The sequence below is a fragment of the Rattus norvegicus genome, chromosome 1 (genome assembly GCF_036323735.1).
Source record: "Rattus norvegicus strain BN/NHsdMcwi chromosome 1, GRCr8, whole genome shotgun sequence".
Lineage (NCBI taxonomy): Eukaryota > Metazoa > Chordata > Mammalia > Rodentia > Muridae > Rattus > Rattus norvegicus.
The window spans coordinates 44,268,201-44,286,147 of NC_086019.1; the positions used below are offsets into that span (position 1 = coordinate 44,268,201).

Genomic DNA, 17,947 nt, shown 5'->3' on the forward strand with positions numbered 1-17,947 from the left:
CCTTTCCTCCCAGAACCCTTGGCAAATACACATTGCAATTCCTTCTTGAGTTCCATTTATTTCAGTAGTATTCTCTGGTGTCAAGTCAGTTACTTATTTTCGTGGATTGTTATGTCAGCTGACATCTGTAAGCCAGAAAGGTCTTTGTAAACAATGGCTCCGTGTTTTCGTTCTGTGCAGGGGATGAGATTGAGCTGTCAAAACTGAGACATCTCAGTCCTCTGTACTGAGGACATAGTGTAACTTCCAACTACTCTCTGCCATAGAACTGTTCTTTTCAAACTTAAAATACTGCGTGTTACTTATTGAAAGATTTTTCTCATTAAATAATTTGGAAGATTACGCACATATTATATGACGTATCTGCATCTCATCCATGAGAAGCTTTAGAAAAATCTAAATCTCTTCTCCACACTTACCTGATATTTGTCCTGGAGATTCGACTCTGTCATCTGTGCCCTCGTCAAATCTCTCTCAAATTGTTCTATCCAAACTTTTGCTTCCTTCAAAATTAGTCTGTCATCCCTCTGGAAGCCAAGAAGCAATGGAACGTTATTAGTAAGTGTAAAATTAATCCCTGCTTATAATTCCTATTTCGTACACACCAGGTATTTCTGAAGTGTCTTCTCCTTATCTTTCCTGAGTATAAGAAGCAAAACCAATTCTAGATAAAACCTTTCAAGTACTAAAATTATCCTTCTGTTTCTCCCTCATCATTAAGGACATTTAATGTTGGCTTAAGTTACCACACTGCCTTATTAATGAGGGAAACATGATTGAAACAGAACACCCTGCATTCAAACTATATAAAAAGCAGTGACATCTGGAGCAGAAGCCTGAGGGTTGCTGGTCAAAACTTGAGTGTTGGGCTGGGGAGATCATTCAATGGTTAAGAGCACTGACTGCTCTTCCACAGGTCCGAGTTCAATTCCTAGCAACCTACATGGTGGCTCACAACCATCTGTAATGGGATCTGATGCTCTTTTTTGGTGTGTCTGAAGACAGCTACAGTGTACATAAAAGAAACAAATGATTCTTGAAACAAATGATTCTTTAAAACAAAAGAAAGCATAGATGTTGATAACCCAAGGAACTGCTGTCGATGGGGTAAATTTTGGTTGTCAAGGGTTGTCTGTTGTCATGGTAACATTAGACAAATCAGGCATATTACAATTGGAAGTATGCCATTACTATCTTTACTATACACATGGGAAACATACCTAGACTGTTCAATATTGTTTTCCTTGCAGCATGACTCCTACTACAGCTTTACCAATTCATCTTCAGAATCAAATGTCTGGTTTTTATTTACTAACTCATCTCTAAAAATAAAAGCAGGAACATACATCCCAGTGGCCATGAAGTGAAAACTGTAATTTTCCTGGGATTTTATTTCTTTTATGAATGACAAGATAAATAGAAACAGGCTTCACATGATTTTTTTTCTTCTCTTCACTTGTACATGGCTTTCAACTAACGGGTCTCCCTGGCTTGACTAATTGATCATACACTCTTTCTGTGGCTTGGGCTACAATCTGAGGTCACCTACTATTACACAGCCAGGACAGGGTTAGACACACAGCATTGGTAGATTCATGACCCGGCTCGTCATCAGGTCCTATAGACGAGGCTATCTCTTTCCTGAACGCGTGTTTCCCTCTTTCCTGAGACTTTCTCTGAAAAGATTTTTCCTAACTGACAGGTCTGAGCTAGGAGTTGCCTATGCTGGTTCTTCTCAACATGTAAATGTCTTACGTTCATCCGGAGGGATTAGGAAAACCTGGATGATGACCACACACCCCCTGGCTCAATACTCAACACACACTCCTGACTCAATAGATGCAGGAAGGACCCAATGATTTTTTTTATCACAAACAAATGTTCAGGTGGGTCTCAGGCTGCTGCCTAGCAACCTGCAGAGTCCCACAAAGTCAGACTCTCCTCTACAAGCCTGTAGCACCCTTAGCCCCGGTAGCTATCCAGCCTGATGTCTGACATTGTATTTTTTTTTTATCTCTAGCAGCTAATATGGGACTTGGCTACTGGGTGTGGAATAATGATTACTTGGTAGTATATTTATTATGAAAACACTGAAGCAGGGACCACACTGCAAAGCCTCAGCTCTCTGTCATGATGTTTTTTTGAAAGAGCAGGTGAATGTAATCAAAGGTCACCTTTTCTTACTGGAGAGCTTTCACGCTCACAAATGAACTAGTAATGACTGTACAGTTGTGGCCTCACAAGGAAAATGCCCCTAGTCTGTCTCCTGGGAAGGAGAGGTCAGAGTGGCCCCTCATCTTCCCTGGCCTTTGTCACACTGAGCTGTGAATGCCACTGTCAGCCTTCTGTAGCAGATGTCTTGTCAGTCTCTGCTTCTGACGCACACTGGGATCTGGGCCTAGGAGCAGCTGCTGGTCACTAACTGAAATTACTTCAGGAGTCATCTGAGGCTTGTGCTTAGAAATAACTGCCTTAGAAGCTCTCCGGCAGCCTCCTGATGATAGTAGGGGCAGCGACAAACCATCTGAAAAGAGAGCTGCAGGTATGTTTGCACTCAGCATCTCTCCTTATAAGAGGGAAATGAAGCTCAATACAATTCTTGGAGTCTCAGAAACTATTGGCTGAGTGGTTTCTCTTCAAATGGGCATTTTCAAATGCATTTAAAAGACACAGAGGTCTGTTTGCCTACAGAGGGGGGTACTTCATGCCCAACACATCATACCAAGCAGCTAAACTGTGAGAATTCCCTTCTATCTCTATCTTTAAATTCTTTCTCTCTCTTTAAAACATATTCATATTTTTGTGTCATGTTCACATAGGTAAAAAGTTATATTGCATAGATCAGGAATTCAAAGTAATTTAATGCTTGACATAAAATTAATTACTTACAGCTTTCTAATGTGTATTGGCATAAGTACAGGGCATAGGGGTTATATAAAGAAATATGGAAGGTTAAAAGGTAGGCTAAGCACTCAACAACTTAGATGTGAGCAAGAATTTAAAACATTCATTCTGGGGAGTTTATGGAGGGGTAACCTGGAAGGGGGATTTCATTTGAAATGTAAACAAATGAATGATTAATTAAAAAATTCATTCTGCAAATACTTCTAAACACTTACTACATACATGGACTTTGCTGAGCCCCTGACCCAATATTGGTCCAAGGACATATGAGGAAAGGCAGACCGAGGACACACTCATTGGATCTTTCCGTTCTCAGTAGTTTTCTGTCCAATAGTTTAAGATGTCGAAACAGTCGTGACACTTGACTTCTACTTGTGTGTATCACATTCCAAAGAACCCAACATAGTCATTGTACATCTCTTTAGTAATGCTGTTAAGTCTGGTATTCTTTACCATGTTGTCATTGAAAGTTAGTGGGCTTAGGTTGGCACTAATGTTTAGTCACACAGACAATATTATTTGTTGTGTTAGACAGTAAAGGAGTTCACATAATGAAGATGTTAAAAGGAATGTGTGCGTGAAAACAATACATGCAAAGGACTGGTGCAGAAGCTAAGGAGTGAAGAGGATTTAAGACTCCTTAAATCTTACCTTAGAGTTTTGTATATAATTTGCAAAAGATGGGTAAACTGGAAATACTTCCTAACAATATGAAAATAGATAGACACATAATATAAACCAGGAGCAAAATTTTATAAGAAAATCATGGGACAGGCTTCTGTTTCATTAGTAGACAATAATTTAAGGCATAAAATCACTTATAATGTTTATATAGCTTCTACCATGCTACTGAAATTTCAAATACTGCAGATGAAATATGTAAGGAAAGATTATATAGACATTTGTTTTCCTCTGTAAATACACTGACAGAGTATGCATCTCTCTGTCAGGACCACGGTTAAGACCACACTCACCTTCCTTTTTTTTTTTTTTTTTTTTGGTTCTTTTTTTTCGGAGCTGGGGACCGAACCCAGGGCCTTGCGCTTCCTAGGCAAGCGCTCTACCACTGAGCTAAATCCCCAGCCCCACACTCACCTTCTGAAGGAAGTCAGTAATGCTCTGAATGGAAAACAATGACTGGAAGTTTACTGAGTCAACTGGCCTATTTTATTCATTTACGACAGTACAAATTGCCTGAGGAATATCAGTTTCTTCATTGCTTTTATTGGCTGAGGAATGGCATGGTAAATGAATACTTTCAGTCAGAAAATTTATATATAAATGAATTTCATTTATAGAATATATTAATATATTATATCTCTGTGTGCATGTGTCTGTGTGTATATGCATATATCTACATTTTACATGCTTAGTGCGTGTGTAAGGATTAGATGGGGAGTGCATGCTTCCGCAGCATGTGTGCGTGCAGGTCAGAGGACAATTTGCAGGAGTCAATTCTCTCCTACTGTGTAGGTCCAGGGATTTGAACTCAGTTTATTAGACTTGGTAGGCTTTTTTACCCACTGTGCCAACCCGCTGGACCAAAATAATCATATTTTAAATGCATCCATAACATATTTTATTTAAATAGCATCACAAGTGATACAGAAATCAAATATGGAAGAATGAGCTGACATTGTTTAAAAACGGACTAAGAAACTTACTAAGACCCAAGTAAACAAATACCAAAGGTTCTGAAGGGACTACTCTAACAGCCTACAGTACAAGTCCACAAAGTTCATTCACACCATTAAGCACCTTAACCTCATTGACAAATACAAACTCCAAGATATATTTTATTATTAAAATAGTCAGCTTTGGGTTGGGGATTTAGCTCAGCGGTAGAGCGCTTCCCTAGCGAGCGCAAGTCCCTGGGTTCGGTCCCCAGCTCCGAAAAAAAGAAAAAAGAAAAAAAAAAAGAAGAAGAAAAAGTAGTCAGCTTTATTTGTTTGTTTTCTACACATAAAATCCTACCTCAAAGGGCAAATTTTATAAAACATTTTCTAAAACCTTTATAAAAACATTTTATTAAAATTAACCTTAAGATGACTTGGACAATGTCATCCAAGTCTTCTATTATAAGAAGACTGAAGAAAATATTTTTAAATAATCAAAATTCATTTGCTACATTATTGTTAATTTCTCAATATTGAGGTCTTTTTAGTGAAGCATACTAAAAAGTTTGTATCCTCTGAGGGTGTCTTCTTTGTGTGTTTTCCATGTCTGTGTATCCTTTGTGTATGTTTTCTATGTGTATATGTGCTGTGTGTGTGTGTGTGTGTGTGTGTGTGTGTGTGTGTGTGTGTGTGTTTCTTATCTCTAAGAATCTTTGCCTTACGCTCTTGGTAAGGGGAATCTTCTTTTGATTCTAATATGTCTCTAGCCTATGGAATGCCATGAAATAGATAAAATGTAAACATGCCCATATACATATATGCTCACACATATAATATACATAACAAATATAATATAAATATATATTATGTAAATATAATTTATTTCTACATTTTCTAACTGGAAGCATACCTTGCCATTCTATCTAAAAGGACAGTTCTTTTAAAAAAATGGTTGTTTTATTTATTTACATTTCCAATGTTGTCTTCCTTCCAGATTCCCCCCCTACAAATATCCTATCCCATTCCCCCTACCCCGGGCCTCTATGAGGGTGCTCACCCACTCACCCACACACCCACTCCTGCCTCAGTGCCCCAGCATCCCCCTACACTGGGGCATGGAGCCTCCACAGGACCAAGGGCCTCCCTTCCCATTGATGCCAGATAAGGCCATCCTCTGCTACATATGCAGCTGGAGCCATGGGTCCCTCCATGTGTACACTATGGTTGGTGGTTTAGTCCCTGGGAGCTCTGGGGATCCCGGTTAGTTGATATTGTTGTTCTTCCTATGGAGTTGCAATCCCCTTCAGCTCACAACCAAAAAGACAGTTCTTCTCAGGGACATCCCCAATGGAAACCCAGATCACTCATAAATGCACACAGGGAATATACAAAAGCAAGCTGGAAAGCTGCGCTGTGTGGGAACCCAGTACTTTAAATAAAATCCCTCACCCACACCGCAACTTGCAAGTCCAAGTTTATCATCAAAATCTAAGGGAGCTAGCCTAGCAAGTGCACGGCCTTCATTTGTCTTCCCTGTGCTTCTTGGGAGCATTTGCTTTATAATCACAGTAAACTACTCTAGTAGTTGGTTTCTTCCTGGATGGTGGAAGGAACAAGAACAAAACGTTCCCTAATCTGTAGTTCTAGAAAGCACAATTGTACCAACCACTCTATTAACTTGGCCCAAGAGCATCCTGAAACAAACTGCGGCTTCTCTCCATCCTATCCTGAATCAATGACTTGATATTTCAGCACTATACCTCTTGTTACAAACTTAACTTCTGCTCCCTTACTGTTTCTTTCCTGACCTGTTTATAAGTATTTATTTGTTTATTTACTTACTTACTTATTTATATGTAATGAAAAATATATTTGTTGTTTACTCCCTTAAAAATAGTTGCTTTATATAAATTTTCTTTATATTTTCCAACAGCTCACAAACTGCAATTGAGATCAGGGAAATGGCAATTAAGGCATCTTGGAAACCATTCATCATTTGCCCTGAACCATTTAGCCTTAAAATAAAATCGAAACTCTGTGGAAAATCCATTATGCTGTAGCTTAAAAGAGTGCAGGAGAAGTTTCAAGTCTGAGAACATCAGAACATTGTGTCCATCAGTGTTTCTATCCTCAGAAATGAGGCATCTGATGTGCTGACTAGAATGCCAACTGGAACAGGCTTTCTTCCGGAAGCTTGAACAAGACTTCACACACTACTGACATTTTAACATTCAAATGAGAGGAGGGATTCCACTCCTGAGAAATAATCTAATAAGAAAATTTCATCCTGTTATTTGTCATAGATAATTGGAAATTTGCAATGTTTAAGTTTATACAACTAGATTACTGCCCGTGCACGCAGTGACCTATACAGTTTTTTTCATATTAACAGAAAAATAACTAAAGTTGTATGGGTACTGTGAATTTTTTTCTGAAATTCTATGACATAAATATATCTGGAATTAAATACAACATATTCTTCTGGTATGCATTTCCTAGAACAGATTCAATCTATCTAGAAGGTCAAATACATTTTCCTTTTGTCCAAGATTTTAAATTTTATGACAGCGATCATAGATCATCTGAGCATGTTCAGAAGGGAAACTGTCATTTAAACTATTGGAAGCTGAAAAATCTAATCACAGGGAGTGATTAGAATTCGTGTAAATTATGCCTTATTTCCATGTTTGCTGTGACAAGAGATACATAAACTTTGAAATTCTAAATTAAATTGCAACAGATTACGTAGAAGGAGCCTCCAGACTGTGTGTACACTTGATGTGATCCATCAGAATCTTAAACTGATGCCTCTCCTTAATTTCAGTTTCATTATAATGTTTATTACTGGCACTGTTCTCTCTGTTGCCCCTGTCATAAGAACAGGAGAAATCTTTGCTATACAATATCTATTACTTCTTATTCAGTTGCAATCATCTTTACAGTCTTGGTCTGACATTACAATTCAGTCTTATTCACTTCTTAAAAACAGTATGCATGCGTAAGTGTATGTAGTCATCATGGAGGGACCTCAATTCAGAGACAGCCAATACCTACATCATTCTCTTGCACATCGTAGCCTGCACCACGAATATCAGGGTACTGTGTCAGGAACTGGGCCACATAAGTCATAATAGACTTCTCATCCGGCTTGTCCACATCCACATCTGTAAAGATAAAACTCAGATGTAAGCTAATTCAGCTTTCGGATGTTTATTAATGTAAGTTTTGAAGTGTAGCTGCTGTACCTCAAACTCCCATCCTGAGCCAGGCAGAAAACAAGTAAGAACTTCTATTTCTTTGAGACTTTGGTGGTTTATAGGTAATTCTTTTCACCTGTCACAGCTCTCCTCCCTTACACATCTACCATGAAAACCTTTCAGCAGAATCCTTTTTAAAAAAACAGTATTTGAGAATTCCGTATAATATAATTTAATCATATTCAAACTCCAATTCCTCCCAGACCCACTCCTGCCTCCCTACCCTCAAACTTCATGTCCCTCAAAAAATAGCCTATCAGATCCATTGTATTACCCATATAGATTCCTGGCATGGAGCTATCTACAGGAGTGTGGTTGACCTACCAGAAGCTCCACACTTATAGGAAAGTGACTCTCCCATCCCCCAGAAGCCATCAGCCGTCCATAGCCCATGGTTATGGATGGCATTCATGAACTCCATCTTTCTTGATGCTACAGTGGAGACTGCCTGACCTTGTGGAGACAGCCCAAGCACAGCTGTTGGGAGTTCATAAGTACAGTGGTCCTGTTGTTCTGAAAGGACTGTTCGCTCCCATTCTCCCCAATGACTGACTGACTCTTACAAGCTTGCTGTCACCTCTTTTGCATGTTCTCTTACCCCTAGGGAGGTGGGAAGGATACAGATGCCCTATTTGTGTGGTGGGGCGGGCAGACTTTACTGATATTGATTCCTGGAACTTTGACCATCTGTGCTTCTGCATTAACCACCTTCTACTGCTCAAAGAAACTTCGATGAGGTCTCAGAGCTGCCTGGTCTTTGGGTATCTGAGAAATATGAATTTAGAACCACCAACAGGATATTTTAAGTTCTGTCCATGAGGCTAATATGTCAATGGCAAAGAGGTGTCTGGAGTATTGACATCATAGCCTATTCCCCGGTAGGGTAGCAAACAGACCTTGGGAATTTATCTTTCTGTCATGCACTCTTCAGTGCCATGATTCTTAATGGAATCTCAAAAGTCATGGAATGTTTGGGTTGGGAACATGCAAACATGCTACAGTCTGTATATGAGGATCGTTACATGTACCTTCGGGATCAAGTAGTCTGGGGATGCCTAGTTGTGTCTCAGCGATAGTGAAGGCATCCTCCAGGTTTTCTCTGTTAGATCTATTCTTCACCTTCTCCAGGTCCACTAACTCAGGCCGGATAGCGTGGATGACTGAATGAAAGGCCAACCCAGTTCTCCAACTCTTGCCGAAGTCTTTCACTTCTATTCCCATCTGCCTTATTGTGATAAACACAGAAAACAATGTCACAGTTGGAACTGGTAACAGCAGCACTTTCTGGTTTCAAACAAAGCCCAGCCATTTTTTTTTTGGAGGACTCACATATTTTATTTAAAATCAAAGGCTTCATTACCTTTGGAACAGTTTCCCATATATGGGCAAGCACATTTACATTGTTAAAAAAATCTTTAAATGAAATTTCCTCCACACTTCTGTGTTATATATTATCTTCAGTTTACTGAACAGAGAACTGAATTGCAAGCAGGCTAAGTAATCAATCCTCTCAGAACCACATAGCCCTTATGATTTAGAATGATGGCTTGAACTTATGTCTTTGTGATAGAAGTATCTAGAAATGTATTGTATGTTCATTATAGTAACACGTCCATTTTAAAGTGACATTGTCGTTGTTGAGTAGTTTACCGCAGACAATGAAATACTCCTGACATTCTCTGGCCTTCATGGTGCTGCACTGAATCGAATGATTAAGTAGCAAGTGTTTAACAAGTACCATATGGAGAAATTATAGATATCTTGCTGAATATTCAAGAAATTGTTGAATACTGATTACAGATGCAAACATATGCAAACTACAATTTGAAATTTCCTATTTTAATGAGCTACAAAATTTAGTAATTTATTATATCCAGAGCCTAGTACTCTCCTAAGCATTGTGAAGTAGGTTTGTTACACACATTTAATGTGAAGAAGGAAATAGCCTCTAAAAGATATAACATATATCCAGAAAACTAAAATGAAAAACAAAAGTTAAAATCTGTTAAAATATAAGTCGTGTTGTAGTTTTACGGAATTACTTTTCTATTTTGGTAGTGTCCTGAGACTTCTTATTAGAATGTCATGAAATAATTCTGTTAAAATACTGAACTAATTATATTTTTTTATCTTTATTAACTTGAGTATTTCTTATTTACGTTTTGATTGTTATTCCCCTTCCCGGTTTCCGGGCCAACATCCCCCCTAACCCCTCCCCCTCCCCTTCTGTATGGGCTTCTCCTCCCCATCCTCCCCCCATTACCACCCTCCCCCCAACAATCCCGTTCACTGGGGGTTCAGTCTTGGCAGGACCAAAGGCTTCCCCTTCCACTGGTGCTCATACTAGGCTATTCATTGCTACCTATAAGGTTGGAGAACCAGGTCAGTCCACGTAGTCTTTGGGTAGTAAGCCCAGTCATTTTAACCAGAGCCATACTAGGACACGGTTTATCAATCAAACTTTTTATAGATTTTTAAGATGAAAAAGTTTTAATGATCTATTTTTCTTTTTTTTCCTACCCTCTTTTTCCTTTCTTCTCTTCTTAATTTTTCTTGAGAGAGTCTTACTCAGTAGTCCAGTTTGGACCTGCCAATTCTCTTGCCTCACACATCTGAGAGACTGGATTGGATGTGAATATTGCCATGCAGTATTTTCTGAACGATATTTTCCCATTATTGTTATAGACATTTAAAACACATTTTATGCTTGCTTTGGTAATGCAAATAGAATTATATTAAAATGTGTGAAAAAATTTCTAAAAGGGAAAAAATATTAAGACGTAAAATAGAATGAGTTTCACTTTGTCCTGTGAGCACAGGTTTTAACAGGTTGCAATGATGTGTCTAAGTCATGTCAAGTACATTATAGAATGTAAAAACAAATCAGTGCAGTCACATATGCAGATCAACGCAGCACCCATGCAGACCGATGCAGCACATATGCAAATCAGTACAGCACAGACACAAATTGATGCAGTTCATATGCAAATCAATGCAGTTACATCCACTGCATTTTATAGCACTTACTCCACTAATCAAATGGCTTGCGCTCTCTCTCTCTCTCTCTCTCTCTCTCTCTCTCTCTCTCTCATTTTTTTGAAAGAAATGTCCTAGTGGTGAATCTTTTTTCTCTGGTAGTAAATTTGATTGATGCAAACCAGTTCTAATTAATGCAGTCATTCAAGCTGGTGATAACATTTTCGTATCAAAAATAGAAGCACAAGCTTGCTGGGGAACCTCCTCCTGTGTGACATACTGAGGATCACGGAGTTCAGAAAGGGAACGTCAGATGATGCTGAGCATGGGCAGAACCTTGTGGTTCAGGGTAAAAGCTACAGACACCAGTGCTTAGGTCACACTTGGCAAATAGAATCTTCCATAGTTTCTTTTCTGAAAAATTAGTCTCAACAGACCAATGAAATGGCTAAGCTGGTAAAAGCGCTTGCTGTGAAAGCCAGGCCATCAAGCTGAGTTTGATTCCACAAAGAAGAGATTCACATCCCAAGGGTGGTCTTCAGGTTTACCACATTCATGCAGTGTCATAACCAACTCCTCTCTGTCACACACACACACACACACACACACACACACACACACCTCAATTAATAAGTGTGAAGTTTAAAAAAATTGTCCTGTTAACTTTATAGATATTTCTAAATTAAACAGAAACATCTAGTTTTTAGCAGGTTCTCAGGGTTTCCATGAAAACTATACTCTGAAACTCTCATGAGTAACTTGCTAAAATTGGTAAGTGACCTAGCCTGAAAAGTATGAATTTGGTTCTCAAACATACTGTATCAGTGTACACTGTAAAAATGTAAGTGTTAAAAGTAGCACCTTTTGAACAACTATTTACTATGAAATAAATATGGTAAAACTATCTGCTAAGGCATTTATAAATATAAAGAAGATTTGAATAGACTCTTAACTAATTAAGTTTCTACCTTCCCAGTATAAATGTGATTTTTTTCAGCAGACATCTGATAATCCAACACTCCATCTCTGTTTTCTCTTCATTTAAATATTACCTCTCCACCTTTGATTCCTCCTTACACTCTGCCTTTGCTCATTTTTCTGCATGTAAAGTGTTTGTCCCTTTAGGCAACTACAAACTAGTTTTTAAGAGAGTAAATTTGCAATAACACATTATGTGAGCAAGCTAGTGAATATTCACCATATAATTAACTTTTTCTGACCTTTTGGACTTTCATTATTCCAATGAAACATGGATGATTTCCTTAAATATTTACTCTTAGAGTAATTGAACATATCAGTGTATTTTCTTCTGTTCATTCAAAAATATATAGAAAATGCATGTGTGCATAGAAAGGTATATACATCATTTTTCATCAGACAAAACTAAAATCTTTTCTTTCTAAAATAATTTGAGCTTCACCTCAAATTTATCATTTATGAATTTTATACAGAAACACAAAGAAAACTTAGATACACACTCAAAGAAGTGACACATGTGTCCAGTTTACAGTCTTTTGTTTGTTTATTTGCTTGCTTGTTTATTTGACCTGTACTATAAATTTACTCAGAACTACTTTGTGTTAACCTGGATGCACACATCTTCATTTGTTTGATTATATTATTAATTTCTGCCCCCAAATATAACTGTTCTCAGTTGGTAGTAAATATGACTCAATGCTTTGTTTGTGATAATATTTGTGAAACTTGTTAAAAACTTGAAAGGCTTAGTTTTCTCGCATTCTAGAAGACATTTGTCATGTATATCTGTGTATTTTTAAAGTTTGTGTGAAGACAGAGATCACAATTAAACCAGCAATTACTGACCACAATATGATTTTAGGGACATTGTCATTCATATGCTAAAATGGGGATGGAGTGATGTAAAGTCATCAGTCTATGTCTGGCAAGAAATTTGGAAATCACATCCTAGGATAGCATAAAAGGAAATTATTAAAAACTATTGGCAATTGGGAAACAAATTAATAACATGTGTTCTTAAAGAATTTTCACAGTACAGAGTCACTTTCCATCCCTACACAGTTCATGCAGATACATGAGATAAATCTTAGTAATGTATTAATGAGTGGAAACATCTCAGACCCCCAATTTCATATGTATATCTGTAAATATGCATGTGTGTACATATATATGTATATGTAAAGACAAGGCAAGAAAAATAACATTTGCATTGATATCAGTATAAAAGTTGTAGGCATAACTTTGAGATGCCACAACATCCATCTTCATGATAGCATCTGTCATACAAGCAGATCATGGTGAGTAAAGGCAGACCAGCAGCTGACCTAGGCTGCGTCTGCTCCCTGATCAGTAAGACAGCAATAGATACAGGGGTGCCCAATACGGTTCCAATTAAGTGATGCATAAGCCATGTAGGGGGACTTTCTAATTCAAATTCTACTATAGACTATAAAGAGAAGCAAGACTTTGCTTTTGAAAATACTTCTGAGGACATCTTGAGTCATAGACTCCCAAATTAGAAAACCACCAACACGCTTTAAAAGCTAATCAAACCCACATACATTGCTAATATTAATTACATCCTCTCTGTTCCGTTTCTCCCTGCTGAATTTTGCTCTTTGAACATTTAAAAAAAATGAACTCCCTATATTTAGTGCTGCAATATTTCAGAATTAAGGTCTTGTTTATAACTATGTTCCAGAAGTAGATAATTGGATTCAGACTGTCCTTTACAGAAACAAACCTAGGAGAAAACGAATTAGTTTTCTGTGTCATTGAGGAAGAAGAAAGGAAAATATCACTTTTATGTGAAGAAACTTATCCCGAATATCAGCAGAGCACAAAACAGTTATGACCATCAAACCCCACGAAATCTGCTAAAAGAAGATGCTGAGATTACTTAATTTATATCCATGCTAATAAAAATGCGGACCTGTGTAAACTTAGGTTGACCATAACAACGCCAGAGTTGATAGAGAACTCATGTTCCAGATAAACGCCAAAGTAGAAAAATGGGGGAGGGGTGTCTAGGAAGTTTCAGAAAATGCTGTTTTTCTTCCAGGATCTGACCCTAAGCTTACATTGCTATTAACTAGAACTCAATGAACACAATGAGATAGAACACAATGATTTAGTGAAGGGAAAACAGCATGTGAACTTTTTGCAGTCTTTTAAATGAGAGTAGAAATTCAGAACAGTGGCCTGATTAGAATTCACCCTTACACTATGAATCAAAGGTGGATCATAAGTTAATTTTGTTAATCAGGTTTAGTCACATAAATGAAGGAAGAAGTGATTTTATTACAGCGTTTCTCTGGAGTATGAGTGGTGATTTTTGCTTATATTCAGTTTTTACTGCCCTCAGGTGTGCATGTGGAGGTCCAAAGACGATTTGAGGTGTTTCTCCCCTTTCTATTCTCCCAGGGTCTAACTCATGTCATCAGGCTTCCAGGGAAGTGACTTTACTGGCTGAGCCATCTGGGCAGCACGCGTGTGTTTCTAGTTTAATTAGAGGAGAATGAAGCAATGCTCGAAGCAAGGATGTTCAGACAAATGTCTCTTCCAGTTTCACAACCACGGGAAGCGATGAGAGCATTAAATTGGCATCAAGATGATTACTGGGCTCCAGGTTAAACAAACCGTTGGCACTTACTTGCCTGCTGTGTGCTGGACCCACTTTAATAGAGTCTTCTTGGCATTTCCCTGGACCTTGGTAGCCACCTTGCGTTTGCTGGGTGGGCTGGCCGTCTCAGTGCTGACCATGCTGTCAACAGAGGAGGCGCTGCTGGACAGAGACTGCAGCTGGGGTAGGTTGCTGGTCAGCTCTTCTATCTGTGTTTGTGAGCAAGAAAGTCTCAATGGAGAATGATCAATCTTAGCATTCTATATGCCCCAGAAAAATATTAGTTCTTACAGGTTAGGGTTGGTATCTTAGCCTTTAAAAAAATATTTTCTTTTAAGGCTTATTTACTTTGCTGTGGGTGTCTGGGTATATTGCCTGCATGTATGTATATGCACCATGCCTGCGTGTGGAGGGCAGAGGAGGCCATCAGATCTCCTGAAATTGGCGTTATAGAAGGTAGTGAACAGCCATGTGAGTGCCAGGAACTGAACCTTTGTCCTCTAGAAGAGCAGCCAGTGATCTTAACCAATGAGACATCATTCCAACACTTCTAGTCTTGTTCCCCCTATTGCCTTGCTGGGTGTATCTTACACACTTCTCTGTGTAAGATACTTATTTTTCTATATTTATTCAATATTTATTTCTATAAATATTGTTTGAGCTGTTTTCTTAAGGTTAAAAAATGTGTCCCTTCTGTGGCAACATTAAGAGGTATTGATGTATTCAACAGTAGATCCTTGAAGGAACCTCTTGGGGAGCTGCACTGGGAAGGAGCTGGTGAGTCTTAGGGTTAGTTCTCAGGAGTGCAAGTTTTGTGCCTTTCTTGTCTCTATGGCTTCTCTCATCCTGTCACTTCTCTTTCCTGTTCATGTCCCTGCCATGATGTCACCGTCCATAATGTGAGGAAACCAAGGATCCCTTCCCAAAGCTGCCACATGCTGTTCTGTTCTTTATAAACAAGCTTCAGTTGTTTTATTAGACCCATGGAAAAGGAGATTGGTGTAATTAATAAAGTAAAACCGAGTAATTACTTACTCTAAAGACAAAGGCAAGTTGGTTTCTCACAGCCATGTTCCCTCCTAGGTAAATATAAAACACCATTTTCCTGAGCTCCTTGTATGCCTATCTCATCTCCACTATGATATGTCTCCTTTTGGCTGCCTCTGCTTTTCTAAAAGTAGAGGATTCTCACGTGACACACTTGAGTGGGAGAAACAGAAAATTTCTCCTTAAAATATGAATGTGGGGGAATCACACTTCGGCTGGGTCAAGGTTCAACCAAAGCGTGTGGAAAAAGGGGGCATTATGAACATCTACCACCCTCACCCTCTTTGATGTCATATTAGGCAAAAGACAAAATGGAATACAATACCTGGAAATACAGGATAATGGTCCACATCAGTCCCAGAACGATTGATGGTCGGCCATCCGCAATATCAGTAGCATTAATGTTGACTAACTTAATCTGTTTAAAAGGAAAAGCTGTGCTCACAATTTTACCAGAATACTGTGCCTCATTTAACACTGCGATGATTAAGCTGTTGTTAGATAACCGTAGCATTTGTTCATGCCTATGTACTGACATACAGAAATAAAGGCAAGCCATAGAGACAAACAGGCACATGGGTTTATCAAAATTTCAGGGGCATTTGTTAAACGTACAAACTAAAGACAAATACAAAATGGACCTCAAATTTTTATTTCGTTTAAAGTTAGAAAACACAACAACATAACACCATGCAGGGAATTGTCAACAACAATAAAAAAGTCAAACAAAAAAAAATCACTTATTCTTTATATATTTAGAAGTTGACTAAAGCAAAAGAAATCATGGTAGGTAGCATTAAAAGATACATTTACTTTGATGCTTTTTACCAAATGGCATAGAAGTTTAGGTTCTCCTTTACCTATAAAAGTCAGCAGTTGTAAACTCTAAAATGTGTACTAACCGGTGATCCTCTGTACATGGACTGACATGAAAAACAAAAAGAGAAGAAAATGTGCTCACAGAAACAAACTACAACAGCATCAGTAGTCAGTGGGAACAAAGGGTAGAGCAGTTAGTGCGGTTGCCGGGGCTGGGATTTAAGGAGGAACAGAGGAAAGTCAGGCCGCTGTGAGACAGAGATCATTAGTTCCCTGGGGTGAAAATAGAGAGCTTTGAGAATAATCCACTCACAATCGTTCCGGATTGTCCACTGGGAAACTTTCCCAACTATTAAAAGTTACTTTCTAAGGAGTGCTATGAGCTTAGAGGGCGAGTTGCTCTGCCAGTCACCCAGCATGCAAAGGGTGTTGGTCATTACTCTTCCCACAATCCCTATCAAAGATACGAAAAGGCTATCCACAGCATCTCGGACTCCTTGCTCAGTAACTGTCAGCTAGGTTTTCAAAGACTGTATCGCTAACAATGTTCAGAAGTTTGTAAATAATTTTCTTCAATAAAAGAACTTGAATTGCATTACTTTCTATGCATAGTCAATTCAATATTTAATACATGATTCCTGTATTTTTTTTTAAAGTGATGTAGGGTTGGTCTACGGAATCAGACACTGGCAAAGGATACCATGTCTTTGTAAATTTACCTTTTATAATGTGTCAATTGTTTTCACTCAAACATTATTATCAAGAGGAACTTTGTTCTTACATTGATAACTCAGCATTCCTCAAATGAAATACAGCACTACTGCCAGACAGCTGAATAGAGAATGGAATAGCCTAAATGCTTCTAATATCCTGTCCATTCTACTTCTGTGGAAAACCCACTGAGGGTGATCGACAACAGAATCACACTGACAGAGGTGAGAGCTCTGAACATGGCCCCAACACTGCACAAAAGAAGGCACAGTTGTGTGTGTACATATCCCTGGGTCTGGAGCTTTCCCGGGCATCAACTTCATAAGATACATTGTACCACCAACTCACCGAAATGTAAACTGTTTAAAAGCACAAGCTAATTTTGCTTCAGGTTTACAAGTTCAAGAAAATATTCAATTATTCATTTGTGGAGCATTGAATTTATTTAGAGACTATAGATTGGGGAGGAGATAATTCAAACATCCTGAGTTCTGGAAGTCTGTGGCTATGCATTTATAAAGCAGGTTAGATACTGCTCCATTCAAACATTCTCTGCTCCCACAAATCAATTAGGGCTAAAACTGAGAGATAATCCTGTTGGGAGGGAAAAGTGTCAATATCTAATGCATGCATACCTTCTGACTAGTAGCCACATCTAGGGAACTACCTGGATATATACCTTCATTGCTCCTCCGGCATTTTTACTCACTGTTATAAACTGCATTATCATTTTTAATTGAAAATTAATAAAAACTGAGAATTTTTTATAAACTATGTCATGCCCAGGTAGAGAAATACTATGAAACTGTAGGAAATGAACAAGGAACTCTATATAAATCGATTTAGGGTGATTTCTTAAATACACCTCTAAATAGAAAAGCAAAGTATTATCTACAGTATTCTAGCTTCATGTAAGAAAAGATGAGGTGTACGAAACATACCTTACTTGTAAATAGAGATACAAAAAGGAAGTCAGAAACTGGAGACTGGTTACCTACAGGTTGAGAGTATGGGAA

General features: G+C 38.3%; 1 protein-coding gene across 31 annotated transcripts in view; it reads right to left on the reverse strand.

Moving 5' to 3' along the window:
- The window catches only part of Syne1 (spectrin repeat containing nuclear envelope protein 1), a 471,163-nt gene that overhangs the window by 350,561 nt on the left and 102,655 nt on the right, over window positions 1-17,947 (reverse strand). For 16 of the 31 annotated variants that reach the window (XM_063270618.1, XM_017590500.3, XM_039101509.2 and 13 more), the window contains 7 exons: window positions 16,304-16,324; window positions 15,727-15,819; window positions 14,385-14,563; window positions 8,806-9,002; window positions 7,575-7,684; window positions 3,556-3,606; window positions 420-527 (listed from right to left, as the gene is read on the reverse strand). In XM_063270618.1, coding sequence (XP_063126688.1) covers window positions 420-527; window positions 3,556-3,606; window positions 7,575-7,684; window positions 8,806-9,002; window positions 14,385-14,563; window positions 15,727-15,819; window positions 16,304-16,324 — 759 coding nt within the window. Of the gene's footprint in view, window positions 1-419; window positions 528-3,555; window positions 3,607-7,574; window positions 7,685-8,805; window positions 9,003-14,384; window positions 14,564-15,726; window positions 15,820-16,303; window positions 16,325-17,947 lie in introns of those variants that run through there. The other 15 variants (XM_039101511.2, XM_039101503.2, XM_039101499.2 and 12 more) reach the window with 4 other exon arrangements.